Source organism: Myotis myotis, unplaced genomic scaffold, assembly GCF_014108235.1.
Source record: "Myotis myotis isolate mMyoMyo1 unplaced genomic scaffold, mMyoMyo1.p scaffold_m19_p_2, whole genome shotgun sequence".
Classification (NCBI taxonomy): domain Eukaryota; kingdom Metazoa; phylum Chordata; class Mammalia; order Chiroptera; family Vespertilionidae; genus Myotis; species Myotis myotis.
In genome coordinates, this window is record NW_023416324.1 from 66,010,049 (window position 1) to 66,031,672 (window position 21,624).

The 21,624-nt window shown below is 38.9% G+C and overlaps 1 protein-coding gene across 9 annotated transcripts in view; it reads left to right on the plus strand.

Annotated features, from left to right (window-relative positions):
* PKN2 (protein kinase N2) overlaps positions 1-21,624 on the plus strand; it is a 153,314-nt gene that overhangs the window by 74,256 nt on the left and 57,434 nt on the right. For 6 of the 9 annotated variants that reach the window (XR_004973911.1, XM_036348263.1, XM_036348259.1 and 3 more), the window contains exons 3-6: positions 1,505-1,674; positions 9,701-9,818; positions 10,142-10,287; positions 10,379-10,592. Coding sequence is in view for 8 of the 9 variants with exons in the window: in XM_036348263.1 (XP_036204156.1) it covers positions 1,505-1,674; positions 9,701-9,818; positions 10,142-10,287; positions 10,379-10,592 (648 nt within the window). In the remaining variant the exon portion in view is untranslated. Of the gene's footprint in view, positions 1-573; positions 666-1,504; positions 1,675-9,700; positions 9,819-10,141; positions 10,288-10,378; positions 10,593-21,624 lie in introns of all 9 variants that reach the window. The other 3 variants (XM_036348264.1, XM_036348260.1, XM_036348265.1) reach the window with 2 other exon arrangements.

Below are 21,624 nucleotides of genomic sequence, written 5' to 3' on the forward strand. Positions count from 1 at the left end.
TAATAACTGACTTTGCCTGTTTCCTGATGTGTAAAATGTGAATTAATACTTATTTTAAGTATTAATATGCATACTAGTACATATACATACATATAGTTGTATGAGTATAATTATACTATTGTATGTGTATAATTATACTGTCATATGTGTAAGTTTGTGCACCTATACACAGGCTAGTAAAATTGTTTACAGGGTTTTTAAGTACCAAAAGCAGCGAGGCACAGCAATTATTAAGATTGACTTAGTAGATGTTTAACCCAGGGGAAGGTTTTTAACCTCTCTTTGCCCTAATTTTCTCTTCTGTAATATGGGTGTAGTGTTCCTTTTAGGGCTGTTTATGAGGATTAATGGGTTTATAACACACTTAAATCAGGATTTAACAACTTGTAAATTAATATATTAATGATGAAATAGTATTATAGTACACCAATATCTAGCATAGCACCTGTATTTTTTTAAGTTAATGAACAAATTATGTTTAAATGTTTCTGAACTAGTAAATTCTTAAGAGTATAAAATGAAATATGAAATTTGTTCATTAAAATCAGTAAGTCACATCATCTTTTATTGCAGAGGAGAGAAAGAAACCCTGAAGAACAAAGGTTAAGTAACTTGAAGATTATGCAGTTTTCCAGTGATTACCAAGTTACTTGTAACTAAACCAGGTCTGGTACCCTGGTCTTTAGTCTTCTAGCTTTTTTTCCCCCTTTTCTTCTTTTTTTTTTTTTAATAAACAAGGGACCTAGAGGGGATAAAACATAAAATAACTTCCATGTGAAGAATTTCAGTGACATGGTAAAACTATTAGAAGTGTTTCAGCAATAATGGATTACTCAGAATAATTAGTGTTCTACTTAAAGTTTTTTTATGTTTTTTGTTTTTTCTTAATAGAACCACTATATTCTTTATGATAAGCCATGAACTTGAATTTTTGGTCTTCCTATATCCTGCTACCACCAATATGATATCAATGAATTATTATCCTTGAAAAATTTTCCATTCTATTGAACATCCTCATAGTAGAAAAAAATGTGAAGGCTTCTTATGTGTATGCTTTGGTTATTACTAATTAACGCAAGCATTATATTTGAAGTATTTTAATTCTACTTACAAAGAATTACTTCATTGGAATTTGTATATTTTAATCTTTATTCTTAAACTAATTAGCTAGTGAGTAGAGAATTTACTTTAATTGTTGAATAGACAAGTTAAATTGTTTTAATTTAAAAATAATAGTGTTGGAAAAACTTTGTGCAGCAATCTAATTCAACTTCAGTTTTAACAAAATCACTTCTACAGTATCCTTGCAGATGGTCCTGCAACTCTACTTAAATATTTCTTGGTTTGAATTTTTATATTATCTGGAAGCATAAGAAAATTCCACTTAGGTAACTTCAGACTCATCTTTAACCCCATAATTCTTTATTCTTTGAAAATGTTAACTTCCCATTTTAAGCAGTAATTAGTCCTAGTAAGTAATTTTAGCGTACTTTTTAATTTACAGATTGCCCAAGGACTCCAGACACTCCCAGTAGTGACCCTCGTTGTTCTACTAGCAATAATAGATTGATGGCCTTAAAAAAACAATTGGATATAGAGCTTAAAGTAAAACAAGGTGCAGAGAACATGATACAGATGTATTCAAATGGATCCTCAAAGGTAGGTACAATAAATGTAAGTGTATCCAGTCAATTCACATTATTCCTAGATTCTGTAAGTGTGAATTTACCTACCCAATAAAATTTATCTGTAACCTGACGAGTACCTATGACACTTCCACAGTCATTTGTGGACATATACACAGGGGCAATAAATTTGAATTATTTGTTGTACATATTCACAGCTAAGGTTGAATAAGGTGATGCTCCACCTTCTCATGTAATCTCTTATATTATAAACCAGTGATTTTCAACTGGTGTGCCTCAAGAATTTTTAAAACATGTAATACCTGACTATTTAGTCAGAGGCACTGACCTCTTTTTCCTTAGATTGTCAAATTAAAAAAATGACAACAGGCACCACAACAACATCTCTCTGGTGTGACTGAATCAGAAGTATCTTTTTTTTTTTTTTTTATCAGATCATCAAGAAATATATTTTGGTGTGCTACAGAATTTTAGTAATTAGTTTCTGTGTGCCATGAGATGAAAAGGGTGGAAATTGCTGATATAAACAAGTACACTGTAAAACAAGTTGGAAACAAATGTTTTTTAAAATAACTTATTTCTACCTAAACCAATCAAAAAATACTTTTAGCTATATGAGTAAAGGGTACATAGGAACTCTCCATATTTGCAACTTTTCTGCAACTCTAAAATTATTCTAAAACAAAAAGGTTATTTTAAAACTAGGGGCTGGATGCACGAAATTTGTGCAAGGGGCTCAGCCCTCGCAGTCCCGGCTTCGTCTGGAAGGTTGTCCAGAAGGACATCTGGCTGTCTGGTCTAATTAGCATATTATGCTTTTATTATTATAGATATTTAGGCTAAAATGAGTTTTCCATCACTACATACAGGTTTTTAGAAAAGGACAAATTAAAAGATAGGACATTCTGGCATGAGTGATTTTTTGGACTAGACCTGTGGGTTCTTATAAGGCATATATGTTATGGGCATATAATTCCTAATTGTAGAACAGTGTTGTAGGATGCAATTGTCACTACTGCAAATGTATCCTTTTTCTGAGGTATAGTGTGGAAGAGAAAATGTTGGGAACCACTGTAATACATTATCATGAAGGTTCTTTCCAATCTCAGGTTCTATAGTTGTGTAATTTCCAAAAAGTCTTAAAAAGGTCAATTTATTATAAAATCCACCTTTTTACTCAACTAATTTACTTCAGAGATTCTTGGCTCTGCAAATCAGTGTTTCTTATATATGTTAATATTTCTTAAGTAATTACAGAATGAAAGTTTAGGCATTTGTTTTGTTTGTTTTGTTTTTAGTTTAGGAAGAATTTGAAATCCGGGGATGGGGGAAATCTTTGTTTGGAGCCATTTACTTACCCACCCAAATGAAATTTGGGAGGATGGAAAAGAAAGAAATGTGTATATGTTTTAAATAAGATTTTAAAATCTTAGTTATGAAAATGAGATTATATGCAGTATTTCCAAAGAATTTTTAAATTATTTTTAGAGAAGTATATTTATATTTGACAGCATGTTATTTCACTCACTCTGAACATTTCTGGAGTCGCAGAGTTGGTTTTTCTGTGTTACTTTTAATATTGACCTCTCGTTTCAGTGTTATTTTGGACTTTTTAAGGCAAATACTGTGCTTTTGGAGCTGTGATTGCAGCATATTATGTGGAGTGTTTTAAAGTAACTCAGCTACCACCCGCTGGAGTAAGGTTTTTTTCATGTAGGGTTGATGAATTAGATTGAGAGGTTGATGAACCCTTTGAGGTTATAGGAGCAGTACTAGTAAGTGTGTATGTTGGCAGACGGATGAATGAGCAAGCCATAGATTTCACCGTATTCTCAGAGTGGCCCATGGGCCTCCCTCCCTCCCTCCATCCCTACCCCCAGTTGAGCAGGGGTATGGACATATTAAAATACATAGGTAACTTATGATAACCACAGACCCAGAATGAACAGGGCTATGAGCAGCCTGCTAAAGCAGATAGATAATTTTCCAATAGCTTTTGTTTTTAATTAAAGATTCATTTATTTGAGATTGGCTCAAGTGGAGGTCCAGAACATATTAACAGCTTCTATAATTTCTGAGGTATTGCATGTTTTAAAAATTCTGTGGCACACCGATTGAAAATGGCAGGTTTACAGTATAAGAGATTACATAAGAAGGTGAAGTGTCACTTTGTTTATCTGTCAGAAGAAATCATTAAAGTGTTAGTATAAGATTTTAAGTATGATTTGGAGTTTAAGAAGGAATTACTGATCTGGGTAAACCTAGTATATACAGGGTAAGGAACTGTGCAAAACAATGGCTTGTTCTAAGAAATGGAAGTGATTTCATATGGCTTTTAACAGGCTCTCAACTTATTTCTTATTCAACATATCTGAGGGTAGGTAGAACGTACTTCTAATAATAGTAACAATCATCAACTGTAATGGCCATTTTCAATGAAAGGCCATGCCTTTATGGGAGAACAAATCTAAATCTCCATAAAGGCACATTTTATTTCAGAAAAGTCCTCTAGGTGATTTCAGTGGGACTTTTTTATTTTGTTCTCCACTGGGAGAGCTTTCAGTGAGTGAGGTATAATGAGAGGTGTAGCATAATTGAAAGCAAACCAGATTATAAAGTAGTTGGTACAAAATTAAGCATCTGAAATTCTGTCTTATGAGATATGGGAAGCTGCTGAAAGACTTTTAGCTGAGAAAATACATAATCAGATTTAAAGTTTAGAAAGTTTACATCCATCTTCCTCAGACATGAATTTGAGACGGTCAAGTCTACAGGCAGCAAGTTTAAGTAGGCTTTTGTAGTAGTCTGGGTTAAACATGCTTCATACTTCTTGTAACAGTAATGAAAGCAAAGAAGGCAGGGTCAAAGCAATTTAGATAGAAAAAATATGTGGTGTCTGAATATGAGGAAGAAGGCAGAGTCAATAATGATTCTTAGGTTGGTATGTAGACTGACTGGTGAATGGTAATTCACGACTGGGAGAAAATTTAGAGACATGGATAATTAATTCACTTTGGCAGTAAATAGACATCTTTAGAATTTTGGTTATTGAATTTTGTATGACCAAATTATTACCCCAATACATGTTATAGCCAGAATTGCTCTTTTGAGAGGTAAGTCAGATATTTTTATACTCCTGTTCAAAACCCTCCAAGGACTTTCTAGCATGCTTAGAACAAAATTCCTTACTGTGACTCTGCAAGTTCATGCATGATTTACCCCTCACTGCCTTCTGATCTTTTCTTTTAAAACACTGACTCTCTCTCCTTACACTCTAGCTATATTGGCTTCTTTGGATACTTTGAACATACCAAGCATGCTCTTATCTCAGGAACTTTGTATTTACTGTGTTTCTGCCTACATAATCTCTTTTCCCAAGAACTTTCATGGCTTTTTCTCTCTCGCTTCATTACAATCTCTGATGAGATGCTATCTCTTTAGCAAGCTCTATACAACTATCCTATGCAAAACAGCAACGTTTCTCTCCTTATCCCTGTCATTGCATTACCACTAGTTAAGGTTATAATTTACACGATCATTTTCTTTTTCATGTTAACAACAGAATGGAGATTTCATGACTCTCTAAGTAGCAACATTGGTTTTCAGAATATCTCTGAGGGCTTAATAGGCATGTTGAAGAGATGTTTTCTCTTTCATATAGGCAGATGACAAACCAAGCTATTTATTAAAATTTGGGATTCTTTCTAGCCTCTATCACATATTTAAAAAATGCTCCCAAGTCTTTTATACTTATTTCTCATTTGAAAATACCTGACCATCCACCCAGGCCTCCCTCTCCCCAATCTTCCAATCTTCACATATTCCAATCTTATCTATATTAATAGCCCACAAAACCTTTCTAGATTCCTTTAGCTAAAATTGAACCTATCTGCCCTGGCTGGCTCAGTTGGTTGGAGCCATTGTCTGATACACCAAAAAAAATTGCAGGTTCACTTCTCGGTCAGGGCACAAACCTAGGTTACAGATTCTGTCCCATCTGGGGCATGTGTGGGAGGCAACTGGTTGATTGATGTTTCTCTCTCATCGATGTTTCTCTTTCTCTGTTTCTCTTTCCTTCTGTCTCCCTCTCCCCTTCCCCCACCCCCACTTCCTCTCTCTCTCTCTCTCTCTCTTTTTCTCTCTCTCTCAAATCAGTAAGCATATCCTCTGGCGAGGATTAAAAAGGAAAAAAAATGATTCTATCTTCGAATTTTTCTTTGGCTACTTTTAACATTCTGATACATATAATAATTATATCTATTCGGTCAAACTAAGTTTTATAGGGTATATCATAATTGATTAATTATTTAATTAATTGTTAAGCTGATTAATTATTTTCACTGGATGTGACCACATTTAACACTTACAAAGTAAGCCAGAAATATGTGATGGCAAAATAAAGATAGTTTTGGTTTATTTATTTATTTCTGAAAGCTCTGTGTGTGATGTAGTTTATGACTTGCAAAACAAAAATAGTTTTTTATAAATTGAAAAAGTATTGTACATTGGAAATATAACTATCAGGCATTGTAGAGTATTAACATTAGGTAACTACTTTATTAGGTTGAACCACATGAGATTGCTGTTCAAAATCAGTTAGATAACAGCATTTTCATATGGTTCAAACTAATGTATGTAAAAATCTTCCCAAAGTTTTAGCATAAAAGCAAGTATTCCTCTGATACATAAACCAATTGATGTACTTTGGAACTACATTATCTCTTACCTCAAACATATTAGGTGCTCAATAAAAAATACAGGAATGCCTGAAAGCAGAAAACTGACATGTAGTTACTGTAAATTGCTTGTGACAGGTAATATCCAATGTCAGGTTTTTTTGTTTGTTTGTTTTGGTTTTTGGTTTTTTTAAAATATATTTTATTGAATTTTTTTTAAAATATATTTTATTGACTTTCCACAGAGAGGAAGGGAGAGGGATAGAGAGCTAGAAACATAGATGAGAGAGCAGCATTGATCAGCTGCCTCCTGCACACCCCCTACTGGGGATGTGCCGGCAGCCAAGGTATATTCCCTTGAACAGAATCGAACCCGGGACCCTTCAGTCCGTAGGCCGACGCTCTATCCACTGAGCCAAACCGGTTAGGGCCAATGTCAGTTTTAAATGCCTTCATCATACTTTGACATCTGTGCAGATCTTCAGTAATATGTGGGAAAATTCACTTATTTTAAAAATGAAATACAAATGATCTTCCTTGCATGTTGAATTGAAATAGTTAAGAAAAGAGTGTTTTCAAAAAAGTAAGTGATAAGGCTACTCTCTTCACATACTGATAAAATAATAAAAGTAGATTCGTTTAAAAGTATAGTATTATATAGTTTACGTAGTATTTATACTTTTACATTAGAACTTTATTAAAATAAGGTAATCATGATTTTTATTGCTCTAAAAGAACATTTTAATGCCATTTATGTGCTAGGTAATATAATGTTAGTTTATCTAATACATACAAAAGCTGTATAGTTTAGAGTGGTATTTCCATTTACATAATTTCTTCAAGAAACCTAAAGCTTGTAGAAGATAGGTAACTAACCCAAAATTTATAAATATAATAAGATTTGGGTATAAGTCTATCTGATTGCAAAACATATTGGCCCTAATAAATTCGGAGCTTCGGAATACTGAGTTTTTTCTCTTACTCTGATCTGGTCTCAAAGAAAAGTTATTTCAAATCTTTAGTTTGTCTGATGTTCCTAATCCTGGATAGGAGGTGGAATTAAAGAGAAAGATCTTTTCATTTTAAATTTGGAAGGTGAATAGGTGTATTCATAAAAGCATATTTAAATCATAGACAAACACCAAATTCAAGATAGTATCGTTATTGGTAAAGCATAATTAACAAATATTGTGTGTGTGTGTGTGTGTGTGTGTGTGTGTGTGTGTGTTTCTGTACACTTCTTCATGGTATAAATTAATAGGTAAGGGACTTAATAAACTATTTCAGTTTATTTCCTTGGTGTGAAATCTAAATTTATTTAATAAACAAAATCTGACTAGAAGTTTTTTTTTCTTAAATGACTAACCTTGGGCGCAAGAAAGAATGGAAGCAAAATTTACAAATTTGCTAATTGTTTTTTCAACTCCACTGTGTATCAACCTAGTTTGGTGTTTAATATAATATACTTTAGGTTATTTTCTTTTTCTTTTTCTTTTTTTTTTTTGTATATAATAGCAATAGTATCTCTCCCACCACATATCTCTCTCATCCTACCCTTTATAGTACTAGTATACTGTGTGTGTGTTTGATGTATTGAAATGATGCTATATCTGGTGCTTGCCTCTTAGCTTCCAGTCTTGAGTCTCCTGGACAATATAGGTTGATTATATGCTATTTTATTTCTAAATTAATGCTAGTTGTATTAGTAGTGATAAAAGTAGAGATGCTGGAAAATTGGCCTTTCTTGTAAAATAAGTGCTTCCTAACTACGCTCAGTTTTATTTACCATTTCCTTTTTTTGTGGATTGAAGCCTACTAGATTTTGAGAACTAATGTAACTGTCTAAATAGGAGATAGCATCACTTGTTTTATATGAAACTTCTGAAGAAAATTTCCTGTATTTTCTATGGCTGCTGTAACAAATTACTACAAATTTAATGGCTTAAAACAACACAAATTTATTATGCTACAACTTTGAAATTGAGAATTTTAAAATGGATCTCACTGAGCTAAAATCAAGGTATTGACAGTTGTGATTTCTTCTGGAGGATAGGGGATAATTCACTTTCTTGTTCTTTCCAACTTCTATAGTCTGCCCACATTCCTTGGCTCATGGCCCTCTTCCTCTAGCTTTGAAGCCAACAATAGCAGGTTCAGTTCTTCTCATCTACCTCCTCATCTGCCTTCCTCTTCCACCTTTAAGAATCCTTGTTATTATATTGGGCCCACCTGGATAATCCATGATAATCTTTAGATTTTGAGATTAGGTGACTAACATCTAATTCTATCTACTATCTTAATTCCCCTTTTGCCATGTACGGTAACATGTTCACAATATAGGTTGATTTCCAAATTTAAAATTTATTTGCTTTATCTGCTCATAAGTTTCCAGGATATGGACTTCTATGGGTGGGTTATTATTTTGCCTACCACACTTCTGTCAGTAATATTCAGTGTTACTATAACTAAACTGAGGTGTACAGCACAATAATGCCATTTCACTTAATTCAGGACCTTTCTTAAAGTCTTAAGAGATGACAATATTCACTATAATTTCCACCCTAACTTTACTGAGGTCTCAATTTTAACATTCAAGAGTTTCTAGGGACCTTTCTCATCATAACCAATGTTGACAAATGCTATTTCCTATTCCTTTGTCAGAATTTAAAGGAACACAAATAGTGTCTACAGTTAGCTATTTTCTTTTTTTTAATATATTTTATTGATTTTTTACAGAGAGGAAGGGAGAGAGATAGAGAGTTAGAAACATCGATGAGAGAGAAACATCGATCAGCTGCCTCCTGCACATCTCCCACTGGGGATATGCCCGCAACCCAGGTACATGCCCTTGACCGGAATCGAATCCGGGACCTTTCAGTCCGCAGGCCGACGCTCTATCCACTGAGCCAAACCAGTTTCGGCAACAGTTAGCTATTTTTAAAATGTGTGAAGCTCCATGAAACTTAATGTAATGGGAAAGGAAGAGATTTTCTAAAAATTTCAGGCTTAGTTGCTGAGACAGCTCACATACAGTGCTTTTGAATATGAGAGTTACTGGCCCTGATATATGAAAATTCTCTGTATTTTGTGTTAAGCAATGAAAGAAAATTACAAATGTGAATTTGGATTTTTTAAAAACCAGTAGTAAGACTTCTTTCTCTCAAATTGTCTTAACTAATGAAGTTGTTTTTCTCTTTATCACCTTTTCTGCTTGATGACTTTTTAAAATAAATATATCGACAAGTACATATATTATAGTGTTCACAGTGTTCTTTGAACTCTTGTTTTTCATTTGCTGATATCATTTGGTCTTATTTAGAATCTGTGAAAATGTTTTGTCTCTTTATCTGCTTACCTTATCAAACTTATTTTTAAAAGGATCGGAAACTCCATGGCACAGCTCAGCAACTGCTCCAGGACAGCAAGACAAAAATAGAAGTGATACGAATGCAGATTCTACAGGCAGTCCAGACCAATGAATTGGCTTTTGACAATGGTGATGGAATAGAGATAAATTTTCATTCTGATGATTATGGGCAATATGATATGCGAAATAATTTTATGTAAAAAAAAAAGACACAGCGTTTAAAATTGAGGGGGAGGCGGCATTATGTTTTATCTTATGTGTCTAATCTTTGAGTTTTGATCTAAAGGCTCTATATCAAAATTGTATCTGTTATATTCAGTGTATTTAAGCGCTGTTCTTTTAATATAAGAATTCATTTTTTTTTAATTGATGAGTTTTAATCACTACATATTAGAAAGTGAAGTAAACTTTGATGTGGGTTCAATTAACTTTGTTTTTGTTTTCTCCTCTAGCAAAACCTGTCATAAGTCCTCTTGAACTTCGGATGGAAGAATTAAGGCATCATTTTAGGATAGAGTTTGCAGTCGCAGAAGGTGCAAAGAATGTAATGAAATTACTTGGCTCAGGAAAAGTAACAGACAGAAAAGCACTTTCAGAAGTAATTTTAAATAAAAATTTTAACTTAATAAATATATTACTTAAAGAATGTAGTTATTTAAGTAATAACAATTGTCTTTTCCCTGTCCAAGGCTCAAGCAAGATTTAATGAATCAAGTCAGAAGTTGGACCTTTTAAAGTATTCATTAGAGCAAAGATTAAATGAACTTCCCAAGAATCATCCCAAAAGCAGTATCATTATTGAGGAGCTTTCACTTGTAGCATCACCAACACTAAGTCCACGTCAAAGTATGATATCTACACAAAATCAATATAGTACACTATCCAAACCAGCAGCACTAACAGGTATGTAGTATATATCTTCTGATTATTTTTGGTGCTTTTTTGGCTACATCTGGTCCTAGTTTAATAAATGAATAAAAACTTGTGCACAGATTTTTAAAAATATTGTGGTGAGATACACATAACATAAATGAATTACTTTAGCCATTTAAAAATATACAATTCAGAAGTGTTTAGTATATTTTTAATGTTGTGTAACTATCACCACTATCTAGTTACAGAGCATTTTTGTTACCCCAGAAGGAAACCCCATACCCACTCCCCTTTCCCCTCCAGTTCCTGGCATCCACTATTGGCTTTTGTCTCAATAGATTTGTCTGTTCTTGATATGTCCTTTAAGCAAAATTGTATCATTTTGTGGCCTTCCGTTTCTAGCTTCTTTGATTTAGTGTACTATTTTCAAGGTTTGTGTTTGTAGCATGTATCAGCTTCATTTCTTTTTTTATTTTATTGATTTTTTTACAGAGAGGAAGGGAGAGAGATAGTTAGAAACATCGATGAGAGAGAAACATCAGTCAGCTGCCTCCTGCACACCTCTTACTGGGGATGTGCCCACAACCAAGGTACATGCCCTTGACCGGAATCGAACCTGGGACCTTTCAGTCCTCAGGCTGATGCTCTATCCACTGAGCCAAACTGGTTAGGGCAATGCTTCATTTCTTTTATGGCTAAACCAGAGGCCCGGTGCATGAAATTTGTGCACGGAAGGGGGGGTCCCCTCAGCCCGACCTGCATCCTCTTGCAATCTGGGACCCCTCAGGGGATATCGGGCCTAAACTGGTAGTCAGACATCCCTCTCGCAATCCAGGACACTGCATGCACCAGTGACCATATTTTTCATACAGGTGAAAGGCATCTTGCTGTTGTATGGAAAGCTACATTTTTTGCCCTGATTATAAAAAGTAGTACATAACATGATCCTTCTGAGGCAGTCGTACCATTTTCCCCATCTTATGGGTAGAAAAACTGAAGCAGAGAGAAGTAATTGGCTTTGTCACACCGTTATAAGTGTCAGAATCAGGGCTGACCACAAAATGTGCAAGCCAGAGTCCATGCATGTCATCGCTGCATCATCCTGTTTTGTTCAGTGTTAGCGTAGACTTGCCAGGTTATAATTTTTAAATCTAAGAGGCTGTACCCAATATATAGGGTAGGGTCCCTAGGCCTGGCTGGTGATCAGGGCCATCTGTGGGGCGACGGGCAGGCGGGGTGATCGGGGGGCCCCCACTGGTAACCGCCTTGGCTGGCAGCCTGGCACCGCCTGCTGGCTGGCCTCACCCCCCCAATAGCCATCACCGGTCACCTCCCTCTTGGGGGGCACTCAAAACAGGAGCGTCTGTCCCCTCGTGGTCAGTACGCATCATAGCAGCTAGTCATTCCATCAGTCAATTTGCATATTGGGTTTTATTATATAGGACTAGAGGCCCAGTGCATGAAATTTGTGCACTGGGGGAAGGGGGGGGGGTCCCTCAGCCCAGCCTGCACCCTCTCCAATCTGGGACATCCCTCTCGCAATCTGGGACTGCTGGCTCCTAACCACTCGGCTGCCTGCCTGCCTGATTGCTCCAAACTGCTTCTGCCTGTCATCCTGATCACCCCCAAACTGCTCCCTGTTGGCCTGATTGATGCCTAACCACTCCCCTGCCGACTCAATGGCCCACAACTGCCTTCCCCTACTGGCCTGGTCGCCCCTAACTGCCCTCCCCTGCAGGCCTGGTTTCCCCCAACTGCCCTGCCCTGCTGGCCTCTTCATCCCTAACTGCCCTCCCCTGCCGGAACTGCCCTCCCCTGCAGGCTTGGTTGCCCCTAACTGCCCTCCCTTGCAGGCCTGGCTACCCCCAACTGCCCTCCCCTGCTGGCCTCTTCGCCCACAACTGCCCTCCCCTGCCGGCCATCTTATGACAACATGGGGGCAGCCATCTTGTGAGGGCGCGAGGGCCACCTAGGCTTTTATTAGTATAGATAACATTCCGTTGTATGGATATATGTACGAGATTTTGTTTACTTATTCATCAACTGATGAATGTTTAGGTTGTTTCCACCTTTTGACTATCTTAACTAATAATAGACAAACATGGTTATTGACCGTACCTTCGCTATGCTTCCCATTGGCTAATTAGCAAGATATACAAATTAACTGCCAACAAAGATGGCGGCCTGAAGCCACGGAGCTGGAATGAGCAGGAGTCTTGCTTGCTCCAGTGATGGAGGAAGCCAAGGTTCCCCGCCTGCCGCGGCCGGCTCTAAGCTACACTCAAAGCAACAAAGTTTCAATTATAGAAGCTAAATAAACCCCAGATACCTGCTTTCAGCTGGTCATGGCCTCTGAGCTGGAGCCTTGGGTTGCCCCTGGCGATGGAGGAAGCCAAACCCTGGCCGGCTCTGAGATCCACTCCAGGCTACAAAGTTTCAATTATAGAAGGTAAATAAATCCCAGAATAAAAACTAAAAAGAAAAAAAGGAGAGGCTGGGAGCTTCCATTGCTGGGGAGGATTGGCCAGCCTGAAAACGGCCCTCAACTCTTCACCCAGACTGGCCAGACACCCCAGTGGGGACCCCACACACCCTAAAGGTGGTGTGGCCAGCCTGAAAACAGCCATCAGCCGCTCACCCAGGCTGGCCAGGCACCCCAGTGGCACCCCACTGGGGGCCCCCACCCTGAAGGGCAAACCAGCTGGCCCCCATCCATGCACCAGGCCTCTATCCTATATAATAAAAGAGTAATATGCAAACTGACCCTAATAGCAGAAAGACTGGGAATGACTGGTCACTATGACACACACTGACCACCAGGGGCCAGATGCTCAATGCAGGAGCTGCCCTCTGGTGGTCAGTGCGCTCACACAGGGGGAGCTCTGCTCAGCCACAAGCCAGGCTGATGGCTGCCAGTACAGCGGTGGTGGTGGGAGCCTCTCCTGCCTCCTCAGCAGCGCTAAGGATGTCAGACTGCAGCTTAGGCCTGTTCTCCACTGGCAAATGGACATCCCCCGAGGGTTCCCGGGCTGCCAGAGGGATGACTGATTGCCAGCTTAGGCCCAATCCCCCGGGGAACGGGCCTAAACCAGCAGGTGGTCATCCCCCAAGGGGTCCCAGACTGCGAGAGGGCACAGGCCGGGCTGAGGGACACCCCCCCTCACCCCCCCACCCCCGCAAAAATTTTTGTGCACCGGGCCTCTAGTTGTGAATAATGTTGCTATGAACATTTGTGTACAGGTTTTTGTTGGAACACTTGTTTTCATTTACTTTGGATATATTCCTAGGAACACTAGGTCATGTGGTAATTTTATGTTTGTCATGTTGAGGAACTGTCATACTGTTTTCCACAGTGACTGCATCATTTTACATTTTCAGTAGCAATATATGAAGGTTTCGATTTCTTTACATCCTCACCAACATTTTTTTTTTTATTGCCATTCTAGTACGTTTATTCTTGCAAGTGGGTAGTGAGGTTTCCTTTCAGTTGTGTAAAGGTTTGCTTCATATATTTTCAGGCTCTGTTGTTAAGTGTGCGTATGGTTATAATTTTTATATCAATGGATTTATTTTACTCTTTTATCAAAATCACATTTCTTCTTTGTATACTGTAGTAACTTTGGATTTAAAGTCTGTTTTGCCTGATACTAGTATAAGCTACCCCAGCTCTCTTTAGGTTACTGTTTACATTGAATTTTTTTTAACCCTTTCACATTCAATCTGTTTGAGTCTTTGGATCTAAAATGAGTCTCTTTTAGACAGCATATAATTGCATCATGTTTCTTTTTATCCATTCTGCCAGTCTTTGCCTTTAACTTGAATAGTTTAGAACAGTATATTTGAGGTAATTACCTAATTGCTAATGTACTATTCTGATGCTAATGACACAGGTCAGATTTCCAAAGTTAATGGCACAGTCCCCCACAAGACTACACTCATTTAAGCGACAATTTGCAAGCTTGGAGTTTCCTCAACCACCTTCACTTCTGACCAACTGGCTATAAATTCTAGGGTTCCCACTACCACCTCAGGCTCAGTAATTTTGTAGAACAATTCACAGAACTTGGGAAAGCTTTATCTTTACAATTTCAGTTTTCTTATAAAGTACAATAAAAAAGAAAAATGATACGTAGAGAGAGGGCTGTGAGGGCCCCAATTCGAAGCTTTCTTGTCCTCAGCATGCAGCCCTCTCTCTGTACATCCTTTTTTGTAAAAAAACAGAAATTTCAGCCCTGGCTGGTTTGTATTAGAGAGTTGGCCTGCAGGCTGAAGGGCCTCAAGTTCGATTCCAGTCAAAGGCACATGTCCAGGTTGTGGGCTCTATGTCCAGTGGGGGTGTGCAGAAGGCAACTGATCAATGATTCTTATCATTGATTTTTCTCTCCTCCTCTTCCTTCTCTCTGAAATCAAAAATATATTTTAAAAAAATAAACAAACAGAAATTTCACTTTAGCTGTGAGTATCCGAGTTTTTATTGTGGCTTCATTATGTAGAAGTAACTGATTGAATCATTGGCTGCTTGTTTGAAATCAGTCTTCAGGCCCTCATCCCTCACTAAGGTCAGGAGGTCAGGTGGATATGTGCCTCAAAGCACCATCCCTCTAATTATATGATTGGTCTTTCCCAGCCGTGGGCAAACTATGGCCCGTGGGCCGGATCCGGCCCGTTTGAAATGAATAAAACTAAAAAAAAACATGACTGTACCCTTTTATGTAATGATGTTTACTTTGAATTTATATTCACACAAACACTCCATCCATGCTTTTGTTCCGGCCCTCCGGTCCAGTTTAAGAACCCATTGTGGCCCTCGAGTCAAAAAGTTTTCCCACCCCTGGTCTTTCCAGTGTAGCCAGCCCCCCATCCTAAAACTGCCTGGTCACTTTGTTAGCATAAACTTACATGTAGCCTGAGGGGCTCATCATGAATAACAAATGCACTGCTATCACCAGGGAAATTACAAGGGTTTAGAGCACTGGTTCTCAACTTTACTAATGCCGCGACCCTTTAATACAGTTCCTCATGTTGTGGTGACCCCCAACCATAAAATTATTTTCGTTGCTACTTCATAACTGTAATTTTGCTACTGTTATGAATCATAATGTAAATATCTGATATGCAGGATATATTTTCATTGTTACAAATTGAACATAATTAAAGCATAGTGATTAATTACAAAAACAGTATGTAATTATATATGTGTTTTCCGATGGCTTAGGCAACCCCTGTGTAAGGGTCATTTGTCCCCCAAAGGGGTCGCGACCCACAGGTTGAGAACCGCTGGTTTAGAGGCTCCTTCCCAGGAAATAATATTAATTAAATTTTCAGTGTAGATAAAAAGAAGAGTTACCTATTTTATATACACACACACACACACACACACACACACACACACACACACACATATAAAATAGAGGCCCAATGCACAAAAATTTGTGCACTCGAGGGAGTCCCTCAGCCCTGCCTGTGCCCTCTCGCAGTCTGGGACCTCTCAGGGGATGACCACCTGGTGGCTTAGGCCTGCTCCCCGGGGGGGGGATTGGGCCTAAGCTGGCAGTCAGACATCCCTCTGGCAGCCCGGGAGCACTCGGGGGATGTCCACTTGCCAGCGGGGAGCAGGCCTAGCTGCAGTCAGACATCCTTAGCGCTGCTGAGGAGGCAGGAGAGGTTCCCACCACCACCGCTGTACTGGCAGCCATCAGCCTGGCTTGTGGCTGACCAGAGCTCCCCCTGTGTGAGCGCACTCACCACCGGGGGCAGCTCCTGCATTGAGCGCCTGTCGCCTGGTGGTCAGTGTGTGTCATAGTGACCAGTCATTCCCAGTCTTTCTGCTGTTAGGGTCAGTTTGCATATTACCCTTTTACTATATAGGATAGAGGCCTGGTGCACGGGTAGGGCCTGCTGGTTTGCCCTGAAGGGTGTACCGGATCAGGGTGGTGGTCCCGCTTGGGTGCCTGGCCAGCCTGGATGAGGGGCTGATAGCTGTTAGCAGCTGGTCACACCCCCTTCAGGGTGGGGGTCCCCACTGGGGTCCCTGGCCAGTCTGGGTGAGGGGCTGAGGGCCGTTTTCAGGCTGGCTGGCGACTGAAGCTCCCAGCCTCTCCTTTCTTTCTTTCTTTTTTAATTAAATATTTATTGTTCACATTATTACATTGGTTCCTCTTTTTTCCCCCCATAACTCCCCTCCACCCAGTTCCCGCCACACCCTCCACCCTCACTCCCCACCCACTGTCCTCATCCATAGGTGAAGGATTTTTGTCTAATCTCTTCCCGCACCCCCCACCTCCCTTTCCCCCCCAAGAATAGTCAGTCCATTTCCTTTCTATGTCCCTGATTCAATTACAATCACCAGTTCATACTGTTCATCAGATTATTTATTCACTTGATTTTTAGATTCACTTGTTGATAGATGTGTATTTGGTGTTCATAATTTGTATCTTTACCTTTTTCTTCTTCTTCCTCTTCTTAAAGGATACCTTTCAGCATTTCATATAATCCTGGTTTGGTGGTGATGAACTCCTTTAGTTTTTTCTTATCTGTGAAGCTCTTTATCTGACCTTCAATTCTGAATGATAGCTTTGCTGGATAAAGTAATCTTGGTTGTAGGTTCTTGGCATTCATTACTTTGAGTATTTCTTGCCACTCCCTTCTGGCCTGCAAAGTTTCTGTTGAGAAATCGGCTGATAGACATAAGGGTAATCCCTTGTAGGTAACTGACTTTCTTTTTCTTGATGCTTTTAGGATTCTCTCTTTGTCTTTTGCTCTTGGTATTTTAATTATGATGTGTCTTGGTGTGGTCCTCTTTGGATTACTTTTGTTTGGGGTTCTCTGCCCTTCCTGGACTTGTAAGTCTATTTCTTTGATCAGGTAGGGGAAGTTTTCTGTCATTATTTCTTCAAATAGGTTTTCAATATCTTGCTCTCTCTCTTCTTCTGGCTCCCCTATAATTCGGATGTTGGTATGCTTGAAGCTGTCCCAGAGGCTCCTTACACTATCTTCATGTTTTTGGATTCTTTTTTCATTTTGCTTTTCCAGGTGGGTGTTTTTTGCTTCTTCGTATTTCAAATCTTTGACTTGATTCTTGCGATCCTCTGGTCTGCTGTTGGGAGCCTGTATAATATTCTTTATTTCACTGTATGCTTAATTTCTAGTTGGTCCTTTATCACAACATTGAGGGTCTCACTAGATTTCTTGAGTGTCTCATTAAGTTTATCGACGGTTTCCAGAAAATCCTTGAAAAACCTTAAAAGTGTGGTTTTGAACTCTATATCCAGTAGTTTCCTTTCCTCCATTTCTGTCATTTGTGTCCTGTTTTTTTGTCTTGGCATTTTTTATGCTTTGCTGTGTCGATAGAGTGGCTTTCTGTGCTAAGTGTCCTATAGGGCCCAGTGGCTCAGTCTCCCCAATTACCTGAGGTGGACACTCTTGGTGCACCCCCTTTTGGGCTTTGTGCACAGTCTTGTTGTAGTTAAGCCTTGATTGTTGTAGGTAACACTGGGCGGATTTGACCTCCAGGCCAATTGGCTATGAGAATCAGCTGTGTCTATGGTGGGAGAACTTCTGTGCTGAAGATACCCTTATGGGGCAAGACTTGCTTCAGTGGGGCTTTGGTGCTCACTGAGTCTGCCCCCTGAGTGTGTGCCTTATGGATCTGAGGAGTTGTAATTGGATGGTCCCACTCTGACCACTGGGTACACTGGCTCTTGGATCTAAGGAGATGCTAATCTAGCTTCTGCCTGAGGCTACCCAGCAGAAGCCAGCTGTAAAGGGATGCATTTTTCCCTGGGGCCTTGGGGCAGCTGCAATTTGTTAAGCAATTGTCAGATTACAAAGGGCCAGGGCTTTCATATGCAAAAGCCTCCGTGCACGGCTTGGGTGGGGCGGGGTCCTAGGGGATCAACAGGGCGGGCAGAGCAAGCAGTTATGGCTGCTCTCAGTCCTGCCTTCAGAGGTCCTGGCGATCGCTGCGAGTGCCTCCGAGAGAAAGCTGCCCTTGAGTTCCGACCGATGCCAGACAGTCCAGTTTCTCCCATATGAGTCTGGGTCCCCAGAGACTCGCCCGGAACTGGAGCTCAGAGCCTGAGACACCCTCCCGATTGAAAAAGACAATCGTGTCCTCAGCCGCCAGCCCTCTCCACATGCACCTCCGCACCTGTGTATTATATTTCTGCACTGCACCTCCTTTGATTCTCGGTATGCTTTTCTCTTTCCTTCTAGTTGTAGAATTTCCACTCAGCCAGCCTTCCTGGTTCTGGATGATGTCCGTTCCGTCTTTTAGTTGTATTTTCGAAGTGGTTGTGCGAGGCAGCAATCTCCGGTGTTTACCTATGCCGCCATCTTGGTTTCTCCTTTTTTTTTTTTAATTCTGGGATTTATTTACCTTCTATAATTTAAACTTTGTTGCTGTCACTGGAGCTGAGAGCTGGCTCCTGCTTGCTGAAGCTCTGAGGCCACAGCCTGCTGAAGCAGGTATCTGGGGTTTGTTTAGCTTCTATAAATGAAACTTTGTTGCTGTCACTGGAGCTAAGAGCCGGGTCCGTGGCCACGGCTGGCTGAAAGCAGGTATCTGGGATTTGTTTAGCTTCTATAATTGAAACTTCGTTGCTTTCGGAGTTCAGAGCTGGGCCGTGGCAGGTGGGGAGCCTTGGCTTCCTCCATCACTGGAGCAAGCAAGCCTCCTGCTCGCTTCAGCTGCATGGCTGCCTGCCGCCATCTTGGTTGGAAGTTAATTTGCATATCGCCCTGATTAGCCAATGGGAAGCGTAACGAAGGTACCGTCAATTACCCTTTTTGTCTTTTATTAGATAGATGTATATATATACATATATATACATGTATATATGTATATATCTGTAAAACATTTCACTTTAAATGTTAGATAAAGCAAACAGGTTGAAAATAAAGGAATGGAAAACATTCACTAAGTTACTTACGCATGGAAAGAATGGTATAACTCTACTAAAAACAGACCAAATAAACTGCAAGTTGAAGAGTATTTTAGAAAAAAAGAAGGTATTTATAATGATAAAAAATAATTTCATCAATACGCCTAAATGTATATGGTCCTAATTAAAAGTAAAATCAAACAGGAGGTAAAATTTAATGGAATTGAAATGGTTTGCAACTGACCTTACCCATTTGATGCCTGATTTGATACTTTAAGGACATTTATGAGAATTTCTTTTTGAGCTCTACTAAAGCCAGGTTTTTGGGAGGGACCTTGTTGGTTCAAACCAGAGAGACATGATTCATGTTTGTGCACTAGGCTTTGGGAACTTATTGGCAGGAAGATTCTGATTCCTGTGCTTGCCTCACACTTGTAATTTCTGATATCTGTGATAGCTGATACCTGTTTTTATGTTTATATCTGGTCTCTGGGCTCCCAAAATGTCTGTACATCAATAAACATTTATTGTTGTAAAAAATAAATAAATAAGGGAAACAGCGACTAAGTAAGCAGCCTCTGGGATAACATCAAGAATACAAATATACACCCTGGCTGGTGGGTTCAGTGGTTAGAGCATTGGTCCTCCCACCAAAGAGTTGGTGTGAGGTCAAGAGATTAACAATAGTAGTATTAAAATAGAACAACTATAATATAGTGTAATAAAAGTTTGTGAATGTGGTCTCTCTCACTTTTTTTCTTGTGATGATATTAGATGATAAAATCCCAAACCTTTTCCTGAATGTGCATAACCATCACTTACTTGGCAAATAATGGCTTGGTGTCACTCATTTCAGGAGATCCTTTACTGAAGTCTTCATGTAGGCTCATTACTTTGTGGTGCAACATGCTGCTGTCAGTCAGAACCTGTTTTCTATTCATGCTTTCACCCACAAATTTAACACCTTTTCCATCATATTTATAAGCACTTAATATACACCGTGGCTGTAACTTTTGCAGTTTGAGGTATAGCAGCAAAATTAGCAAGAATTTCATTGTCCTTCACGATGTCACAGATAGAACTTGGTTTCACAATAGATCTTAGCAACCTTAGTGTAAAATATTTTTTCTTTCCTTATTGAGTCAAAAATTTTCACCTTCTCATTAACACACTTTATGGCTTCTCTGGTTTCTCCAAATTGCCAGCATCACTACTCTTGTGCTTTGGGACCATTAAGTAAAATAAGGGTTACTAAGGTACAAGCACTGTGATTTGACAAATAGATCTGATAACTGAGACAGCTGCAACGTGACTAAGGGATGGGTAGCTTCTACACCGTGGATACACTGGACAGAGGGATGATTCATGTCCCAGGCAGGAAGGAGCAGGATATTGTGAGATTTCATCATGTAACTCAGAACAGCACACAGTTTAAATCTTTTGAGTTGTTTATTTCTGGAATTTTTCATTTAGCATATTCAGACTGAGGTTGACCATGGGTAACTGAAACTGGAAAGCGAAACTATGGATAAGGGAGCTCTACTGAACTTGGTAAATATTTTACCATAAAAAGACAAGGACAATAATTATCTAAGTTTTACTATCTTATGGTTTAGTAATGAATACATTAATATTCAAGAATTTCTGAATGATTAAAATATGGTTTTCTAATATTTGAAAATTACTAGTTCTAGAAAAGTAATAAAGCCATGTTTTAGAAAATCAGCGGATATAGCTAGAAACTTTTTCCCTTTCCTATTCTGGTTGGCTCTTCTCCCCAATTCTTTAATTTCTTTTTAATTCTTTTCCTTTATTCCTGAAGTTGAACTTTACTCAAAGTGATATAAATCGGCAGTCTAAGAGAAGTATCTGAATTCTTAATACAGATACTTTTTTAGAAAAATTCCACTAAATATGAGGTCACTGGGAAGAGACATAGTATTGGTGTAAATAAAGGAGTAGACATGATGAAGGATTAGTAAGAACATTTACCATCCTGAGTTTTCACTGAATGCTATAATGTATTGTTTGTCTCATTTGTTCTCTGGTTCATTTTGTGGTTGTATGATTATAATACTGTACTTACATATTTGTTGCTACTGTGATATAATGTGTAATTGAATCTTTTAGGTCCACATTTTGAGACATTGAATAGTTTTTATAAAAGAAGATTTCCTCAA